At 35.1% G+C, this 20,270-nt stretch overlaps 2 protein-coding genes across 7 annotated transcripts in view; both read right to left on the bottom strand.

The window, feature by feature from the left end:
- Nca (neurocalcin homolog) overlaps positions 1 to 20,270 on the bottom strand; it is a 207,558-nt gene that overhangs the window by 16,922 nt on the left and 170,366 nt on the right. The window contains exon 1 of one of the 3 annotated variants that reach the window (XM_011056598.2): positions 16,631 to 16,755. The exons of the other annotated variants lie outside the window; for them this stretch is intronic. The gene's annotated coding sequence lies outside the window, so the exon portion shown is untranslated. Of the gene's footprint in view, positions 1 to 16,630; positions 16,756 to 20,270 lie in introns of those variants that run through there. 3 annotated transcript variants of the gene reach the window in all.
- LOC105146385 (neuronal calcium sensor 2) overlaps positions 83 to 20,270 on the bottom strand; it is a 138,598-nt gene continuing 118,410 nt past the window's right edge. For 3 of the 4 annotated variants that reach the window (XM_087404499.1, XM_011056592.2, XM_087404498.1), the window contains one exon: positions 83 to 19,841. In XM_087404499.1, the coding sequence (XP_087260625.1) occupies positions 19,665 to 19,841 (177 nt within the window). In that variant the 3' untranslated portion in view covers positions 83 to 19,664. The remainder of the gene's footprint in view (positions 19,842 to 20,270) is intronic. The other variant, XR_015544561.1, reaches the window with a different exon arrangement.

The raw sequence follows: 20,270 nt of genomic DNA, 5'->3' as shown, positions 1-20,270 counted from the left end.
ATACGCATTCACGCAACTGTAACAGAAGAAAATTTCAAGATTAATAGAGCAATAATAGAGTAATAATAATAATAATAATACATTTGGAGCGTAGTGTGTGCTTTATTATAATAATATTAGTAATGAGACGATAATATGCGGGCTCTCGCGGTCCTTTGCCGCGTGTAACTCGCATACAAAATACGAGTTTGCTTCGATATATATAGTATATGAAGTTTCATATATAATATACAATATATAATATATATATTATATATATATGTATATCGCTTAAACGGAATTAATTATACCACAATATAATAATTGTAATACGTAAGTACTAGATCTTATGGTAAATAATTATTAATTAAATCCTATGTGTGTGTGTGTTTTTTTGGCGCACGTATATTATGCGTACACGAACGATAAATTCGCTCGGGGATGCGACATCGTGCAGTGATGCAATCTCGCACGGTCGCTCATTCGTTACGTACAGATAACCGACGACGGCAGGCAGCATCCCTTCGTCGTCCCGAACGACGACGTCCCGGGAGAGAGAGAAGATCCTCCGGGTCTCTCCCTGAGGCGTTTTCAGCGAGTTGCATCCCGGTGAAACGTGCGGGTGATGGCCCGCCACGCGCGTTTCCCCGATGAGATGACGCTCGGCAACATACATGTTCACGTAACAATACTTTCGTAAGATCTGTCGATCTGTAGGTCGCGACCCGACGTCGGTTCTTATACGTGCGGACATGTGAATGACGCGTGAAACACGCTGTCGTCTTCGTCACGAATCGATTGCATGCGTAGACTTTATCGTCGTAAATGAATTACTCCATCCCGAGATCGCTTCTTCAGCAGCTGCATCCATCCGGATCCATCTCATGAAACTCGAGAAATCGGCCGGTGATGGACGCTGCGTCGTAGTAAAATTGTATGATCTCGGGACAGCGATGACGCTCGCGAAATTGTCGCGATTTATGTCCGCTTGTTAACGGAGAAGTAGCACATTTTCAGAGACAAACCGTCGCGCTTTTTATCGCGAAATTTTTCACGGGAGACTGCTTGCCACGTGAAAGTTGCATCTGTGAGCTCGTCGCTGTAAGTTCGGCAGATAAAATTCTGGTTTGATGTATTTAACTACCCCTTGATCACGCTGACAGTTAAAAGCCTGTTTTCGTGTTGTGCTTGTGACAACAATCTCAGGACTGACATTTTTACAATTATATTCCTGTCGGTTCTGTCCCATATATATTCTGAACTTATTAAAATACAAAATTACAATTACAAAGATTTAACATATTCTTCTGACCAATTCACCAGATTTTATGAAATAAACTACAGTGTCAGTTTTTCTGTCATCTTTTCTTTAACTATAATACATCGGTTGTATCGCATCCAAATTATTACGTTGATTTAACAGCGATATAATATACATTATTAACCCTTTCGGAGTCGATCTTCGTCCGGAAATGGTGTTTTACATTAAATGATTGTTTTGTCTAAATAGACAAATTGAAGTTATTTAAAAAGGATTAGTCATAAAAGAAATATTTAATAAAAAAAAAACGAGTTCGGGAAACTAATTCTAATTTAGGATAATTATAAAAATAATTTCAAAAAGATTACAAATTTATATTACAAATATACTGCTATGAATTACGCAATGAAAAGCACGCACGCAATATCGCGAGTGAATACAAAGCCAAAAGGGTCAATATATAAAGACGTCGTGTCGCATACTAAGAGATTATGACATTGTTGCGATCTAAAAAAAGAAGCGTACGAATGCGATTTAAGCGAATCAAATCACGTATTCTTGAAAGTCGTTGATTGTAAATCCCGCAGAATACGCGTAATACACTCGATACACCAAAGTACATAATACGCTAATTACGAGATATTTACGATATACGCTACGGAAATCTCGCGTAATCAGTGGATGCGTTAATTACGCATTCGCTTTAATCAAATAAACTGATTTATTTAGCCGTTCAAAACAACCTGCTTACGCGTCGCTTCGTTACAAAGACGAGAAAGACTCTCGTTGCGATTCTGTGGAGCTCGAATAAGCTCACACAACACCTTTCATTGCAAATATATATTAAATACGTATCTATGTTGCATTTACATTGCGTTTTATTTCATATCAAATATAATGTACCTTTTAAATACGTAATTAACGCAATGGACGTGAAATATCCAAGTCAAAATACGTAACAGTAAATATACTGTGCATATTTAAATGCATGGATATATCAAACACGTAGTTAATACATATTTAACAGAATGTAATAATATGTTACAAAATCGCGTGCATAGTAGCATCATATAACATTTAAAAAATCATAAACGGACAGTTTTGAGCAAGTTTTTGTGTGCGCAGTTATTATCTGAATCGAAGAATAAACAAATTTAACAATATTAAAGTATCATATATTAGACCGCGTGAATACACAGTAGTCAAGAAATAAATTATTTCGGTCAAGCTTGGATTTTTAGTACTGATCGAAACAATTCCATGTAAAATAAATTTAAGTTAAAGAGATAATAAGAAGATAATTTAAATTAAACAATAAGTCAGAGGTAAGTTCTTATTTTGTAACATATTTGAATATACGTTTGAATGTAATTGCTGTACAATTAATGCATATCCGATTTTTTTTATAGGTTATATAACACATAGTACATTTTGAACGTATTTGCAATATTAGAGATATGTATCAAATACATAATTTACGTATTTAATACGTATCGAATTTAATACGTATCGAATATATATTATATATTATCATATGTATTTGGTATGCATGGTATAATGTAAATTATATGTCTATAGAGCGGACATTCATCGGTATTTAATATATCTGGTACATGATTCATACGTATTGTTACGTATCTGCTATACAGCAACATTTCAAATTTCATGTATCTGCTACGTATCTGAAATCTAAAATGTTGTGCGGGAGCATATTCGGATCGGCGGACGTAATAGCGTAATAGCATAATATAGATCGGAATCAGGTAAAAGTTTTAACGATGTAGATAATGATAAAAGTATTGCAGTTCCCTTTTTCTTCATGATCAACGTGCGCCATGGCGAAGATTTAATTTTAGATATAACTCTCGGAGCTGTGATATCGCTTGTATCCTCATTTTCTAAATGTCATTTTTTTAAAAAGATATTTCTCTCTTCAAAAGACATTCTTCTTTTGCAACTAAATTTTTTAAAATCTCGTTATAGCACTATTCAAGAGCAAATATCCCTCTTCTGATTTTTTAAATCAATCGTCGCGCGATCCAAAAATACTCAAATAGAAATCATAAAATGTGTGTTATAACTAACTTATGTTATATTGTTAAGTATTTAATAAATTAAAATTCTCTATTATATCAAAAGAGCAATAATAACTCATGCTTTGAGTTAAATAATGTCTTATCTTTTACTTTCATGAGTGTCAAAATGTAAATCAATTCATTTTTGTGATTAGTTTCAAACTAAACAATATTCATATTAACGTATACAATTCGAAAATAATCATCAATTAAATTTAAGTCAAATTTAATACATTTTTTAAGTTAAATTATTTAAGTCCATTGAGTTAAAATTAATTGAGTAGGAACAGTGGCAACTTAAATATAGAAATGGTTAAAAATAATTCAAATTGAATGTAATTTGACACTATGAATTTAACAATGAGCCATTCATAGCTTTCACGATTTGTTGTAGATCGAAAATGCGAAACAAGTGCCAGGAATATTTACCATATTTTCCACGATCGTAATACATCTTACAGTAGCTTTAATCGAGCAATATTAATGCTACTGCATTGTAATGAATGTTTGAAACATACATTTTATCGATTTTTCCTGTTGCACCTTGCATTATGTTTCATTTTTATTCTACCACTAGTGATAGAAGGGAATTGCGGGACAATTATTGGAACGACATATATTTAACTCCAAAGCTAATAGCTTCTTTCTTGTAAATTATTTCGCGACTTTTTGCACAGCAAATTAAAAATTCATATTATTCAACAAAACGCACATCATTTTCATAATCATAAAAAATATGGTTCATACTATTTAACGAATAAATGCCGTGCCATTTCTTCCCTTTTCGTTGCGTATTATCTAATAAGGTAAATCCCTGTTCTTTTATCTCGGTGATGTCACGAGTCATAAGCTCGTTATGGCCTTCGGACAAAATTGATACCCCCTGAAAGATTTATATCTGTTGTCTCGCGTTCTGATCGGTAACGACCTTCTCCGGAAAAATGATTTTACTTGAAATGTGAAACGACCGTATGCAAAGTGCCACGCCCGTGATTATCTCGCAAGGACGTTTGTAATACGCCTGAGAGTCTAGTTTTTAGATAAGCGGACTTGTCGAGTTAATTAGGAAGTGGCATGCCTGCGAAATTCTGAACGCATTTACCGCGTTGTTTATAGATATCTTGATGTAATCATTCCTAAGTGGCACAACAATTCTAAATAATGGAGCTAAAACAAGGTAACGAATTTTTAATAATTTTTAATCGTTGGTTACGCAAATTCAAGTTTGATTATAAATAAATGATTTTACACACGATTGTGTGATTAAATCTTTGTACTTTTCTAATTCGATCGAATGTGTTTAAAGAATCGTGATTGATAATTAGCATCAGACGATTACGTTGTTAATTAATTCTACGTGGGTGAGCAAAGATATAATAATAAGAGCGTCAATGCATCAAAAGTAATGATACGTAAGCTTTTGCGTAATCTAGATTGTAATCTCATAATATAGATAATTCGCTATAGATTATATCTAATTAGTGACATAGAAATATCGACTTACAATTAGATTTATTCTTAGTGCTTCTCTAAAAAATGGATATCGTTTGGCAGAAATGTATACGATCGGTTGCTCAAATACCCAAGAGTAATCCCATACGATTGGTTTTGATTGCTCGCAAAATTATGCAATTGGAAGGTAAAGTTTGCTTAAACATGTTATCGCATTGTGATACATATCGCATTGAAATACGACTTCTGAAGCTTCGCAGTCCAGATCTCGCGTGTTGGATATGATGCGAAAATAGCAAACCAGGCGATCAATGACATTGCATGTATCAGGAGATAGTTGTGGTCGTTAAAGTGCAAGTAGGTAGAAATATCGTGCACATCAATAGTTCCGATCGATGCAATCGACGTCATCAAAGAGAGTTCCATTCTCGTTAAAATCGGAAATATATAAGTATCCTCATAACCCATGGCATTTAATTTCTATGTCGATCTATGAAATATATCGCAATTTTTTCCCCAAAAAATCTAGGCCATATAAGCATCTAAAAGATATGACTAAGAGACACCTTAATTAATTTGAATTTTTCCTGTTATACATAGTAATAAAAACTATAATAGTTTACTTTTTACAAGACTGTTTTTTTTTTCTTAAGATTAGAACAATATATCACTAAGATTTTTATTACGGACTGGATAAAAATTTGTATTATTACTATCAAGAGTCCGTTAACATTAAGCACAAAATTTATATTTTACGTTCTAGAAATTTTGAAATATGACGATAAGAATTTAAAGTCCGAATCTAAAGCTTATTAAATTAGATAATTAATATCTTATTTGCTTTATTGACACTTGGATAATTGTTTATTCTTCTATCAAATATTCATAGAACGAGATAAGACTGCATCGTCAGAGAAAAATTTGTGCCACAATGAAAGATTTAATATTACCTAATATTTAAGAATAATCTTTGAGATCGTTTATATCTCTAATGATGTAATTTATAAATGTCTACACGGATCCGTTATTATTAATTATTTCTTTAGACGCTATATATTTATAAAATTTATTTTTTTTATGTGCAAAATTAAAATTACTCGTCATGCGTTTCGTAGAGTATAATTTTTTTCACGACGTAGAATATTTGCTAGCGTGCACAGATAGCAAGCTTCTTTTTCTGCATGAAGCAAGAGTAACATCTGTGGGATTGCAAATATGGATTTGATCTAATTCTAGAATTTGCCTATCAGAGACTTCATATATTTCTTAATTCTCATACAAAAACAAGGTACTTTTTACTATTGGTCGGCAATAAGCGACGTATTTAATTGTTTGACATGTTTTTGGAACACTGAGATTTTTGTCACTTTTTGACATTGCTCTCGAAATTGTGAATCAAAAAAAAAAATTCAACGCGAAATTCTTTAAATCTTCAATTTTTCTCAGTTTTAACTTCTTTACATAATTTAAAACATGTATGAATATATAGTACTTCACGTGAAGTTTCAAGCGCTCTGATCCTAAGTAGTCTAAAGAGTTTACTAAATAATGATAAAATGTTCACGGAAGGTCTGTTCCGGGAAAATCACCTGTGCACAATGCTTAAAGCGCTTACGAATCAAGGACTGTAATTAACGGCAGTACATTCCTCACGAATATCTTCATCAGACACATACCTCGAAGAGCATCGATCGCGGATTCGCGTCTCAATCCTCGTGTTCTTCGTTATGACCACGTTAAGATTGATTCTGCCGCATTATCGTAAAAGAGAAAAGATCAAGACTCAGGCGAGAAAGATTAACGATTATTTCCACCGATATTTTTCTCCCCGTAATCTTTCCCTCAGGATCACGCTCTAAGAGCAGAATCCATAATCCAGGAAAAAGAAAACACGTAATCATGGTTGCAATTAAAATTGTGTAAAAAATAGTTACATCTTGAACTAGTTACATTTTGCAGTGCATGAAAATTAAATCGCTATTAATAAATAATCTAGTTTGTATTAATAATAATTTGTAATAATTTTATAATAATCTCATAAATATATTATATAATGATTTTGTATCTTTTATAATAAAGTGAAAGATTTCATCATTGTACATCGTAACTTAAATAAATTAATCTTGAAACGTTAAATATGAATGTATATAAATATATCCAACTTTTTAAATATCATTTGTAAATAAGAGATATTTTGGGATTGATATTCTTTTAACGAAAATATCGAAATTAATTGTTTATCATAATAATTTTCCATCTTTAGCACATTATATATCTTTTTATAATTAAATTTCACAAATCAAAATTTTACTATATTAAACTCTAATTGTAAACTCGATCTAAATATAATTTTGCTCATTGATTCCCTCCATTTTACTTTGTAAAATGCCTTCTTTCGTTTTATTTTTAACAGGAAATTGATTAATGCTTTGACTTACTTTCACTAATTGTAAGAAAAACATTGTCCTCAAATTCGCTGCAATATTTGTCATTAAAAAATGTGCGACAATGTGGAGGTTACATTTTTAATAATAATATAATTTAAAAGCATCCCCATAAATAAGACATGTTAAAGATGTAACTACAATTTACTTATGTTTTTATTAACAGCAGTACTCAGATAGCACTTCTCTTGCAATATTCTCTCTACTTCTCTGCTTCCCTTTTTGCTTAGAACGTGATCTTAGTGAAGCAAGGAATTCGAAACGTGAAATACGATAATGTAAACTACTGTGATACGATTCGACGATGAGTCATATACAGTACATTACGCGTCTTGTGCCGTCTTCTGAATTAATTAGAGGCTGCTTTGTACAAATTGCAGACTATCAAGTTAACTGAAGCGCATTACTTTCATCATTTTACTGATCTACGAATCCATTTAGCACATCGGTAATAATAAGATTGCCTTCGGCTACAACATTTATAGATAATTAAATATTGTATACATATGTATAATTAATTAATGCACATTGATTAAGCAGTTTAAGCGGAATGATTATTTTACGAAATAATTAACAATTCGCGATACAGATTCATTATCATACGAAAAAGACTGAGATAATGTAATAAGAATAAATCTAAAGAAAAATTAGTAATAAACGAGAAGCTTAGGAAATTCAGAATGTATTCAGTATTTCTATATTCTGAAATTATCTGAATATCCAGTAGACTGGATTGAATTTGAAGATAAAAATAATGAGTGGCTAGCTTTCGTAGAGCGAGTTTATCGTTAATGAATTGTTTATAAGTAGTTCATGCTATAAGTCACGCTGAAGTAAAGAAAATGGGAAAAATTGCGATCCAAGTTACATATCCGCGTATATACTGTCTTATAAAGATTATTAACTAAAACGATCACGTTTATCGGCATTATCGTCCTTAATAAACACGATTTGATTACATTTGGCGATGAAGCTATATCAGTTAAACTAGACATATATATATTTATATTTATATATACATGTACAAAATACTTTCCGTTAATGAGACAGCGACGATAATCTTGCATGAACTATTGACTTAGCCCTTTCAAAGGTTAATTCTGCGCGAGCGTGTAAAGCTCCGAGGCAAGAGGCATGATACTGGAACGCGCGAATACCTCCTTCACGGATAAGCTCCGGACGTCACGAGACGTGCCTCTCTCAGGATTACCGTTCAGTCCTAAGTTACATCAGATGAATATTCAATGCAATAAGAGCGACGTCAGAATAACACAGTAATTACGCTACATTATGCGATAAACGCGAGCGTATCCTAAATTAATCTTCTTCCAATCGACGATAGTCAAGCGCGGGACAGCAGACTTTTCGAGGAAAAGATTAACTTCTGCGTGATACCATGAGTAATTGAAAGTGTATCCTGCATCCGAATATGCACAATTGCGATGTTCGATTTTTTATTTATCATCGATCAAAACTAACATCGTAATAGAAATTAGAAGCAAGAATGATGTCGTATTTTTTAAAGCTCAGAAAAATGGAGTGTTGTAGTTTATAATGTACATCACGCACATACACCATTCGTTTTTAAAGTAATTTTTTCATTTTGAAGAGAGAACTATTTTTATGGACGAGAGCACGTGACACTCATCGCGAAATTAAAAAGCACACACTCGAGAGAAAGGTATGTCGCATAAAGGATTTCTTTTTCAAAGCGACTAATTTCTAACATCGACGTAAATCTACAAAATCCACTTTATATAATTGCATTACTAGGGATTGCGGTTATTGGGAAGTTAATAGGTAAGTCAGTATGTTCCTGCACCCCAATTAATTCTAAACCCAAGTACAGTTGCAATGGAATTTGTAATTATTTGTTGCAAAACATTTTGCAGCAACAATTTATTATACATTATTATACAAAATTAAATTCTGCTTACTTTTTGTTATTACAATCAAGTAAAAATAATTAGATAAAGATTAATAAAGTTATTTTTTTTTAAATAAAAAAATTAAGTGCCAAGTTAAATGTGATGAGACATAATTATTATAAATATTTATATGCTCTTATTATGCTTTTCTTTTCATAATTTTTTTATTATATAAATATTTATTTAAAAATAAATGTAATTACAGTATTTGTGGATATAATTAGTGAGATATACATTAGTGAGTGAAAGATATACGTAACAAAAAGGGCTGGAAACCACTGATTTAAAGCGTCCGCAAGTTGTTATCAGAATAAATGATACTGTGACGTACTTAATCAGGGTGGAGGGTTACGAGCGAAGTACCTTTCTGTCGAGTAAGGTCAAACTGCGGAAATTGCAGCGTAGAGCCAACTCATCGATATTACAAGCAAGCGAATTGAGATACGTAGCTACCGTGGCGAGGAAGGACCCGTTACGACCGAGATTGATCCTTCAATAGACCAAATCGGCATCGACATATCGAACCGGCGGCGCCGATGTTTCCCTGGAGATTAAATTTATCGGTCAATGCGAAATCGCACTTAGCTGTCGCGGGAACCGGAACACTCTTGTACTCATCTTGTACTAATCGAAATTCTTTAATCATGTCATTCAGCAAGACGAGATTCTTCTTTTCTGTATAAAATTCGGAAATCGAGTGTTGTGTAAAAATGTGAGAAAAACAACAACTTTCGTTTATTGCTGTGGTCCTCGTTCGAAGATGCAAAATCAAATTCGAAATTTTCCCAATTAAATGTGCAACATTGGAGAAGAATACGTGACGCAATGTTCATCAGAATCGGATGCCAATGAAACTACACAACAAGCAGTAACTCTTCTCAGATAGTTTAAATACCTAACCATCCGAGAAGAGAAATTGCTTCCTGGATAATTCAGTTATCCAAACTGTTAGGGACTTAAGACGTTCAATGAGTGAATTTCTATCATTGTTGGCAAAACGTCCGTTAAATACGAAATGAAATAATGAAATATTTCTGCAAACTGAGGAATCGGAAATTGTAAACGGAGTTTACAATCGCTCTGAGGAAATGTTATTTGAAGAGTATTCCGGTTATGTGAGAGTTTAGTCGTGTGGCAAAACAAATATGTTTTAATGAAATTTATTATTTAGATTACTAGTTTAAACGCGTTTTGCGAAAAGCGGAACGGAAAGGGAACATGCGATAAGAGAAATTGAGCAGAGAGTTTTGAGAGATCACGTTCGTGTCACGTCATGTCGATGTGTAAACGAGCAAATTAAAAGGAAGGCGTAGAAAAATAAAATCGCATGGATTATAAGAACAGTAGCTCGAATCGATTAGTTCTCATCCACTGTGTTGCTCGTTACATTATTATCGCGTTCTCATTAATCTGAAATTGACTTTATCTTCGTCATTTCGCGGCGAACCGTAAGAATCGGGATCAATTAGAAAGTAATGAATTCAGCGATGATCATAAGTAGGCGATTGTTTAATTTTTACAGAAAACGAGAAAGATACTAATGTGGCGCTGAAACAAGATCATTTTGAAATAAAGGGTACAATAAATTATTTATAATAAATCTTACTTATTGTCAAAAAATCTATAAAAATTTTAAAAATAGTCCCCATTCTCTAAAGACTAACGGAAATATAAAATCATTTACAAAATGATAATCATCAATTACCATTCATCGGAAAACATTTATTTAATGTTACATCGACGTCACAGTTATCTCAATTGATCTCGTGATAATGTTATCCCTACGAAAGGTCTGCGTCGCGCGCGTGATGATCTATAGAAAAGTGGATCTCAATAAGGAGAGACGGAGGAGAGTCGATATTTAAAATTGGTGCTCGATTTTAGAGCTCGTGATTCGAGCATGAACAGCCCGCTAATAGAAACGTCATTTTAATGTGGTACGACGGAAATTGAGTTCTGGACGCGCATATTCGCGCACGATCACTTGCGTGCGTGCATATTTATGTGCATATTACATTTCTATTGCGTGTAGGTATGTGCTAACGGAGCGTAAGGAGTCACTGGCACGCATACACACACGCACACACGTACACACATGTCGAAGGGGGCGACAATCGAGACGCAAACGACGGCTCCTCTAATAATGTAATGCACTTTAGGTCCGTTCTTAAGCTTTATAAAATTCTTCCGTCTACGTACGGTGACGTACTCTTTCGTAAAAGGGAACTCTTATTATGTCGATTGTCAATGCTGCACTTTCTATTCGAGAGGAGAGAGTTGCAATGTCCGGTTCTTCGCATTATCCCCCCCTCCCAGTCTACCCGAAAAATCGTGCGTGGATTTACGAACCGAGTTTCGGTTTAGCGATTAGCGATTAGAACGTGAGTACATATTGTAAAAGCTCGTCTACATAGAAGTCTTAGGCTGGGATCGAGGAGACGCTATTAGCGATATTGTGTCATTCTACCTTCATCGTCCATTAAACAAGGATGGTACGACACAAATAGCGTTGATAGCGCACTCCTCGAACGCAACCTTAGACAATCGTGAAGTCTTAAGTCGTAGGAAACTGATCAATCACAATCAAATACTCGACTAGGATTAGTCAATTTTTTTACGATAAGATCCTATTTGATTGTCTATGATTTCTATATAAATGAATCTTAAATCAACGAATGCGCCTACCTTGGGTCTTATACATTGGCGATTTCGCGCAAATGCATTTCGAAATGCATTTTCGAATAATCAGTCTCTCCCCTGTCACTTCTTTCAGTTAAAGAATTTGACAATACATAATAGGTTTTTAAAAATATTTATATGTCAATATTTTAACTTAAAAATTGTATCGAATCTTGAAATAAGATTGAACACAGTTTCGTTATATATGTAGAAAATCTTTAATTTGTCTTGAGACTAACTTTCTTTTGAAATTTTGAGATATCATTAATATTCGTAAAACAAATGACATCCAGAAGTAATTAAGCCTTTTCTTTTTAGTTGAACTTCTTGCAAGATTCCTTTTTCCTCTTTTTCTCTCTACGTTAAAGAAAAAAAAAAAAAAGAAAAATGAACGGTGCAAGAAATTTAGCTAAAAAGAATAGAGCTATTGTCCACCGAGAAAATCTCGTTCTCCCTCCCGCGCGATTGATTTTGTCGCCAGCGGACAAGACCGCTTTTACGAACTGATACAGATTCGCTATACACATAGAATATATGTCTAATATATTAATATTATTTGTAACACGTTATATATATTTATATATATTATATATAATTATATACGTTTATATATATATATATATATTTCGAAATATCGTATTAACGGATAGATCTTATCTTTTTCCTCGTTTAAAATTGACTTAATCGTGGTAGTTGCGATTGAAGCACATAGAGAGTAAAATCGCGAAGCGAGAGAACCTTCTGCCTCTCACGCGTCATGGAAGGAGCCGATGATATGTACCTAGCCTAATATAAATATGTATGAGCGCGTGTTTTTACTTATTTCGACGATCTATTCCGTGAGTCTATTCGATCAATTTTTCTTTCAAACAACAATTTGCCACGAATTATCACGACCTCGATGCAATTTCGCGCCTTAGTACCACGTGTAAATAACGAGCGAGAACACTCTTTGTCATAAAATCGACTAGATTAACCGACCTCGTCTACAAAATCTCCAGCGAAGTCACTCGCAACGTGATAAAGTTTGCAACATTTTGTCGCTCGTTCTATAAAGCAATACGTTCCTAATTTATATCTACATGATTCATGCACGAAGGAAAACCGCGCACGAAATCGATCGAGTCGGCAGATGCGATGTTTCAGCGGTATTTCGAGGAGAATTACGACCTGGAGCGCAAAGAGAAGATAGGAGAGAAATCCGACCATGTACCGAAAAGCGCATCGTTCTATCTAATAAAAACACACAATTGGTCGAATGCTATCACTAGTATAGACGCTAGTCTATCATGTCATTAGAGTGCACGATTCGAGCGATAGATGTATCTTCCCTAACGACGATTATTGCGATCAGTTTCAGGCTTGATGTACGGAAATGTGAATTATCCATCATACACGAGATATTATCTACATGCCCCGCTGCATGAAAGTAACAGCGAATTCGATTGGACACACTGGTGCATATTGAAGCCATTGTGCGCTGATTTTCTGTGTAAAAATAAAATGAAAATATTTCAAATTATAAAATACAGATTTTACTTAACAGCACAATAAAGTGTATTGAAGTTTTCATAGTTTAATTCATTTTTATATTTATATTAAACACACATTTTTACGTCAATTTGTACGTACGATGGCTTTAATGTACACAGTGCGCATTAAGTGCATCTAATCGAATTTATTTTTTATTTAAGGAAAGGATACGGTTTTCGCGTGCTTTCACGAAACGGTCTCTGTTTAGCAACGGGATTTTTTACGTTAATACGACGTGCCAATAACATATTATGGTCCGCTTATCGTTGTTTTTCGTTAATACAAACGAGGCCTCTCCTTCAGCGCACCGTTTCCCAAGTTAAAGTAGACTGTAAAGCCGACAGATTCTGGTATCAAATTCGATACTAACAATTAATTTTCATGTTACATTAGTACCATTGATGAAAATTGATACCATCTTCTACTAATATAGGTACGAGCCTAATTGATTAGTTTCATCGATTATTCTTAATACGAGTAATAAATTTTGGTATCATAAATTAATTTTAATACCACCATTCGCGATTGACGATTCATCAAGTTTGGTCGCCAATTAAGGTCGATACCTTCCGTTAATCGTAGTATCAACTAATAATTTTTGTCAACGTTCCTAATCAAAACGATATTTTTACGCCATTGATCGATTATTCTCTTATTATCCAAATTTTTCTCTTATTAACTGCATTTATAAACTATCCACTGAATAACTACACAACGAATAGTATATTGCAATGGCACGTATATAACAGTTTAAGAATTTCTAAATCATCGAACATTTACGTCGCATTCTTGTCAAGTCCCCAAAGTACTTGGATTTTTTCATTCGGGATTTAGAATTTTTAATAATTAAAATAATTATTCTCATACCAAGTTTATCAATAAAAAATGTTAATTTGTGAAATATCGAGAGCATAAAAGAACATTCCATATTTGGAAAATACAGAGTAGAGTGATGCCTTCCAGCTCTACAATTTTAACGAGTATATTTTGCCGATTCGGAAAGCAAAACTCTCCTAGATCATAATTATAATATTTTTATGCAAAACTTGCCAAGGAGATTTCACTTTATTAAAGCTATCGATCGTTTAATTATAACAGATCTCTGTAGAACATGCAATCTGTAATGCTATCTTGAAAACGTTCATTATTCTATGTAGATTGCTGAAATTCCTGCATTATTCTTTACGAAACCTGTAAGATATACAGGATTCTCAAATATACTTCGTTCATCCAAGAATTACAGTAGAATCCATCTCAATTAAACGGATCTAATTCGAATCGATATCACAAGCACGTTGTAATCTACGCGTTGCGATGCAAATTTTTAACGACATTCGTCCACGTTGTTGACTGAGATTACAGGCTTCTTTTCTTTTACTCGTTTTAATAACTGCAGGCGAATGACACTGAAGGATGAATAGAAATTTTAATTAAAAGCTCCTTCATCCGCTTTTTCTCTCCTTCTCTCTTTTTCTTCCATTCGCGCGCATCGACTGATTTTAATAATATTCTTTATCGACAGGAAACAATTGTTTGTACAATTACGTTTTATAACTTTACTCGCGCCGCGAGTCTCTTATTTTATTTTATATCCAACATTCAATATATCGGTGTTCACGACTATATTAATTCGATATTATTTCCACAGTTATTAATCAATTTGATTCATCTTACGATAATATACAAATATACAGAGTGGCCTAACAATTGCATAGAGAATATTGTATCTCGGATGCTAATCGGATTAATAAATCGGATTAATATCTATTTCATGAACAAATCCGAATCAGCTTCACGTGCAAGTCATAAATTATTACGTTGAAAAATAATTAGTTCTAATATTAATTCTCATATGCTCAAACACAGTAACAATTAAACTATATAGTCTTTAAAACGTTCCAACGTAATAATTTATAATCCACAACGAGAACCGAGATACGCGACACACGTTTTTTTGATTTCAGAGTTACGTTTTTCCTATCATCGATTGCTAGATCGCTTACACTTCTGTGTTATCTCAAAACTTTTTATAATTCTCACTACTTATTAATGTCTAATAGTTACAACTTCTTCACGTAGAGATCAAAAACTAATTTTCATTCATCGAGTCATTATCTATTGCGTTCATCCGTTTGCGTGGCATACGTTCAATCGACCGATTAGAAGAGACTCGTTTGTGAAAAGCCTGCGAATATAAGTGCAACGCATTTTATTTCTAGCCACCAGGTAATCCGCGAGGATCACAATGTGTTCCAAGCGCAACTAAGTTGTATTGCGTGGGAATTTCTCGTGTCACGTGCGATGCTACACCGCAGAAAAAGTACCTGAAGTTAACCGTGTTATGCAAAAATTATCGTTGGCCTTCTTCAAGCTGACATTTGCTTCTTATTATGCTCGGTTGTCTGATCGATTCTTTTTAAAGCCCGCGGCACACGTATGTGTTGAGGTCGATACTAGTTTGTAAGTTACAGCATGTGTAACATGCATTTTGAAATGGTATATGGCTGATTAATTTAAGATCTCTATCGTTTTAGATACGAACTTCAATCTACTTCAATTTATCGGTACTTCGCTAATTTGTTTTCAAGATTAATTTCTCTTTGAAATAAGACAAACTTTTGAACATATACCTTCTTTCAAGCATAGATATGAACAATTTTATTACTCATTATTGAACATGTAACTCAAGATAGATATATAAATAACTTCCGTTTATATAAAGAGATATTAAAAGCTGAAAGATTTTTAATTTCTCTAGAGTCTCTGTGCGCGAAAGAATTAGTTATTGTAGTAAAAATAAAAACTTAAATGCTTCAAATTACAGTGCAAATCGCGAGAAATTGCTGAATTATCGGAAACGGATAACCAAACAATTACGGTGCAATCTGTAACGTATATAATATCAGTGTGCTATGCAGTATTCACAGCAGCACATACGAAAGGATAAATCAAGAACGAGACATAATGGATGTACTGCGGGCTTAATGATCGTTTCTGCCATTTGGAACCGATCATGCCAAAATATATACAACGGACGTCGATAATTCTGTGCATTATGGTAAGGCATCTCAAGATGCATTCGTGAAAGCTTTTAGAACACCATTAAAGAATGAAAGAACCATTCGATAAAATAGAAAATATTTTAGCTTCAACTTTCCTTAAAAATCTTTTTCATTGATTTCGATAAGAAGAGATCGCTCGTAAATAATCGCTCGAAATGTATTTAAAGCATCAAGAACTTTCATATTCGGGTCAAAATAATATATGATGATGACTTACCAACTCGGCGCAAGGCACAGGATTCTCGACAGGAAATGACCAATTCATCCGTTTTCGCACGTGCCACAAGTTTCTCAATTTATTTGCCATGCGAAGAGCGTCACGTTTGATGTTGCATATCCGTAGTACGTGTGTGATGCTTTTTCATAAATCTTAAATTAAAATATATGCACGTAAAGTATTTGATCTCGGTACACATTGTGTTCCTCGCGGGTACACGTATCTCAATATATGCTACGTGCAGGATATGAGAAAGAAAAAAGAAAAAAAGAGAAAACACGAAGCCTTCGTAATGGAAGGTGTCGAAACGTCGACGAGCACGCTGTCGAACGGATTAAAACGATCATTATGCAGTTACGAGGTCGATTCCCCTTCGTATCGATTAGAATGGTAAATGGAATTAATCGTTCATTCTTTTTCTGCACCGTATAATTGCAACGTGACAAAAAAAAAAGGCTGATGACGTCCCGCGTAATAACGATCGAAATAAAGACCATCGCAAATCTCATAAAAGCAAATTAATGCACCAGACGATAATTAGAAGAGGTTTGTTTGGTCGATCCCATCGGTTAACTCTTCAGCTATAGTTTAATTTACTTTTTATCCTTCTCTTATTCCTATTCCAAAGAGGGCAAATAAATTAAGATCAGATTAAACCTGACTGACGTTCAAATATCTAGACTGTTATTTTGATAACAATCATTGTCATCGGAATTCCTCTATATGAATTTCTCGCGGCAGTCAAGATACATGTTGAAAATTTAGTTACATCTAATATCCAAGGAAATAGCGAGAAAATAATAAAAAAAGAAAGCGCGAATACATAGATTTGCGAAGCGACTCGCGGAGTTTCGAACAGGAATTTCGAGTATCCGGAAATTAATATCCGCTTTTATCGCCTCCCGCAGTGCTTCCCTCCACCGTTCCCTTAATCCACGAGCGCGACGGACATCCGGTGGATTTCTGGCGAACACGATAATATGTACATACGACTCGTACTGCAGGTGCTACTCTCCGCATCCTCTGCACGCCGTAATAACATCGTATGCGAGGTACGTATCGATTTCTCAGCGGAGGGATGACGCGCGTGCTGGTCGACGATGCAATACTTTCCCGCGGTGTGCCAGTATAAAATTAACGTTGTGTCACCCCTAAGCGATATTATTCCCCCTATCTAATCGACATTACCTCGTAATTCGCAATTCGTTGTGTTAGCACCTCGCGCGGGCGCGTAACACCGTCGTCATATCACGGACGGCGGCCGGCATCGCCCTCTCGCAACGCCGATCTTGGATACGACCTGCATCGATCGATCAATGCAAGTCCGAGAAAGAAAAAGGACGCATATCCGCGATCGCTCGTGGCATGCGTCTCTCGTGCGTCTTACGCGCGTAAGTTTCTCGCAATTGTTAATTCTATACGAGACTCGCTCGTATGGGTATCTTTGCTTTCACCCTCGGCGAAATTCCACTGAAATTCCATTCGCGTTTACGATAACATCACAATTTCAGGCCAATTGCGCCGACTTCGATCAATTGTAATCCCGATTGTAATCCTCTGATGCAACATAAATTTCCTATCTTATTTAGAATTTCTGTATAATTAGGATTACAAGTCAACCTTGTAGCTCTCACGGCGTAATCTAATCAAGCGAGTCTTACAGAATGAGTAATGGAGTGAAGTGGAGACTAACAGTGATAAACAAGTAGTTTACACGAGATTGAAATCACAGTCGGCTTTGAGCTGTTCTAACGTACTTACAGGGAATTAGAAAAAGCGAGCTTCGTGCAAAGATTTAAATTTGAAGATAAAAAATTGATAGACTTAAATCAGATCAAATTAATCGTAATTAGTTTCAGAATTATATAATTTAAGATCTATTTATATTTAAGATTTATTTGTAATTTGTATGTATACAAAAATGTGCTTCTGCAAATACTTTAGATCAAGTATTTGTAATAATCAAGCGGTTTGTAAAAAAATTTATGACGAGCTTGAATAATTTTATCAATTATATTATAACGAAGCAAAATTTTTCACAAAAAAATAGCAGTTTAGCAAGACTCATCATGAAACTTCTGGAAATTATTACGAAATCCAGAATAAAATTAGAGTTGTGTTTGCGACAAGCAAAATTGTACGAAGCTATGTGCGAAATCTCTACAACCCCTAAAGCGCATCAGAGGATCATGAGGTTTCTGGTCTTCGTCTCTGTTACTAGACGGGACCATAATCCGGAAAGAGATAGCGAATCGTTTGTCCGGGACCAGTAAAGCTGAATCGTCGGTGCGAACGCGGATTTCGAGAGCCACTCCGCGGTCCTTAACAACCGACATTGTCACCTTCCTCGATGAGAACGTAAAGCTCATTCGCGTTAATTCTAACACCGCACTCCGAGGACATTCCTGAATCCGGATGACAAATTCGGCGAGGCGGAATCCACCGTGCGATTGTCGACGTGGCGAGTTCGCGAAACAGATGAGGATTTCCACAAGCTAATTAGATTCCCTCGCCGTCATAAACGATGGTGTCACACTCTTTGTTTCTCATATTTACGAGACATTCCTAGGATCATTTACACATCACCGTTGTGCTGTCCTGCAGTCAACCGTGCGAATATCTGGGCGAGCGGTGTGCCATTGCGATCGTCTCTCGTGAAATTTTTCCTCTTTCAAGTCTTGTTCCCACGAGGATCAGGACAGTGATTCGATTTGAATCGCTGTTCCTCCTCGTTTATCTATCATCCTCAATCGTCGTCCGTTATCATAGCTTGTGCCCTCCCCGTCGGGCACGAGCGACGGCCTGGTTATCGAACCGTCACAATAATAGCGTACGTCATAGTTAATAGGAAATTGTCGTTGATACGTGTTGCGTGTAAATGATGCGTGTATGTTCGCGAGTGTCCGTTTCGGTGGTGGCCTTATTGTTGCCGGCGTTTTGACGTTTCCGTCGAGTTCTATGAGGGAGTCGGTGTGGGGCGTGGTGTCTTTTATCGCGCGTCGACGGCTCGTGCGGAAGTGCGGCGACGTCGGGATTAAGGAGCGAGCATCTTCGATAGCTCCTCATCCTGGAGGCAACCCTTCAGAAATTCTTCCTGTGTCAGCTGTCCATCGTTGTTCTCGTCCATCTTCGCGAATATGTTCTTCGCTCTTTCCTCTGCGCTGTCTGCCGGCCTATTGCTCGAACACGCGCCGAGCATGTCGTATATCGCCTGAAAACAAAACATAACACTTTGTTTCTCCACGTTGTATTCAGGCTCACGTAGAATCAATGCATCACCTATCCGTCACACGTTTGGAAAACCAGTCTATTTGGCATATCCGATACAAAGGATAGTTTTGCATCAATACCTTGGAACACTGAAAACGACATCGTTTTCCGATGAAAGAGGAAATGTTCTCTATTTTTTTATTCATAAAATGATATCAATCATTCTCGTTCCAAAGCACTGATACATTTCCAATTTATATTCGTAACGATTCGTAAAAGATCTCAAAGTTCAAGTTTAAATTAATAAAGTAGATTTATGTGGTAGAGATGTGCAGTCAAGCATTTGTGAGGTCGAATCGAAACGAATTCTTTGATAATATGTTCGAAAACGAATCGAATTGAATTTGAAATTTTTACATCGAATCGAACT

The sequence above is a fragment of the Acromyrmex echinatior genome, chromosome 3 (assembly GCF_024713525.1).
Source record: "Acromyrmex echinatior isolate Ae372 chromosome 3, ASM2471352v2, whole genome shotgun sequence".
Taxonomy (NCBI): domain Eukaryota; kingdom Metazoa; phylum Arthropoda; class Insecta; order Hymenoptera; family Formicidae; genus Acromyrmex; species Acromyrmex echinatior.
This window is presented reverse-complemented; position numbering and strand designations above follow the sequence as displayed.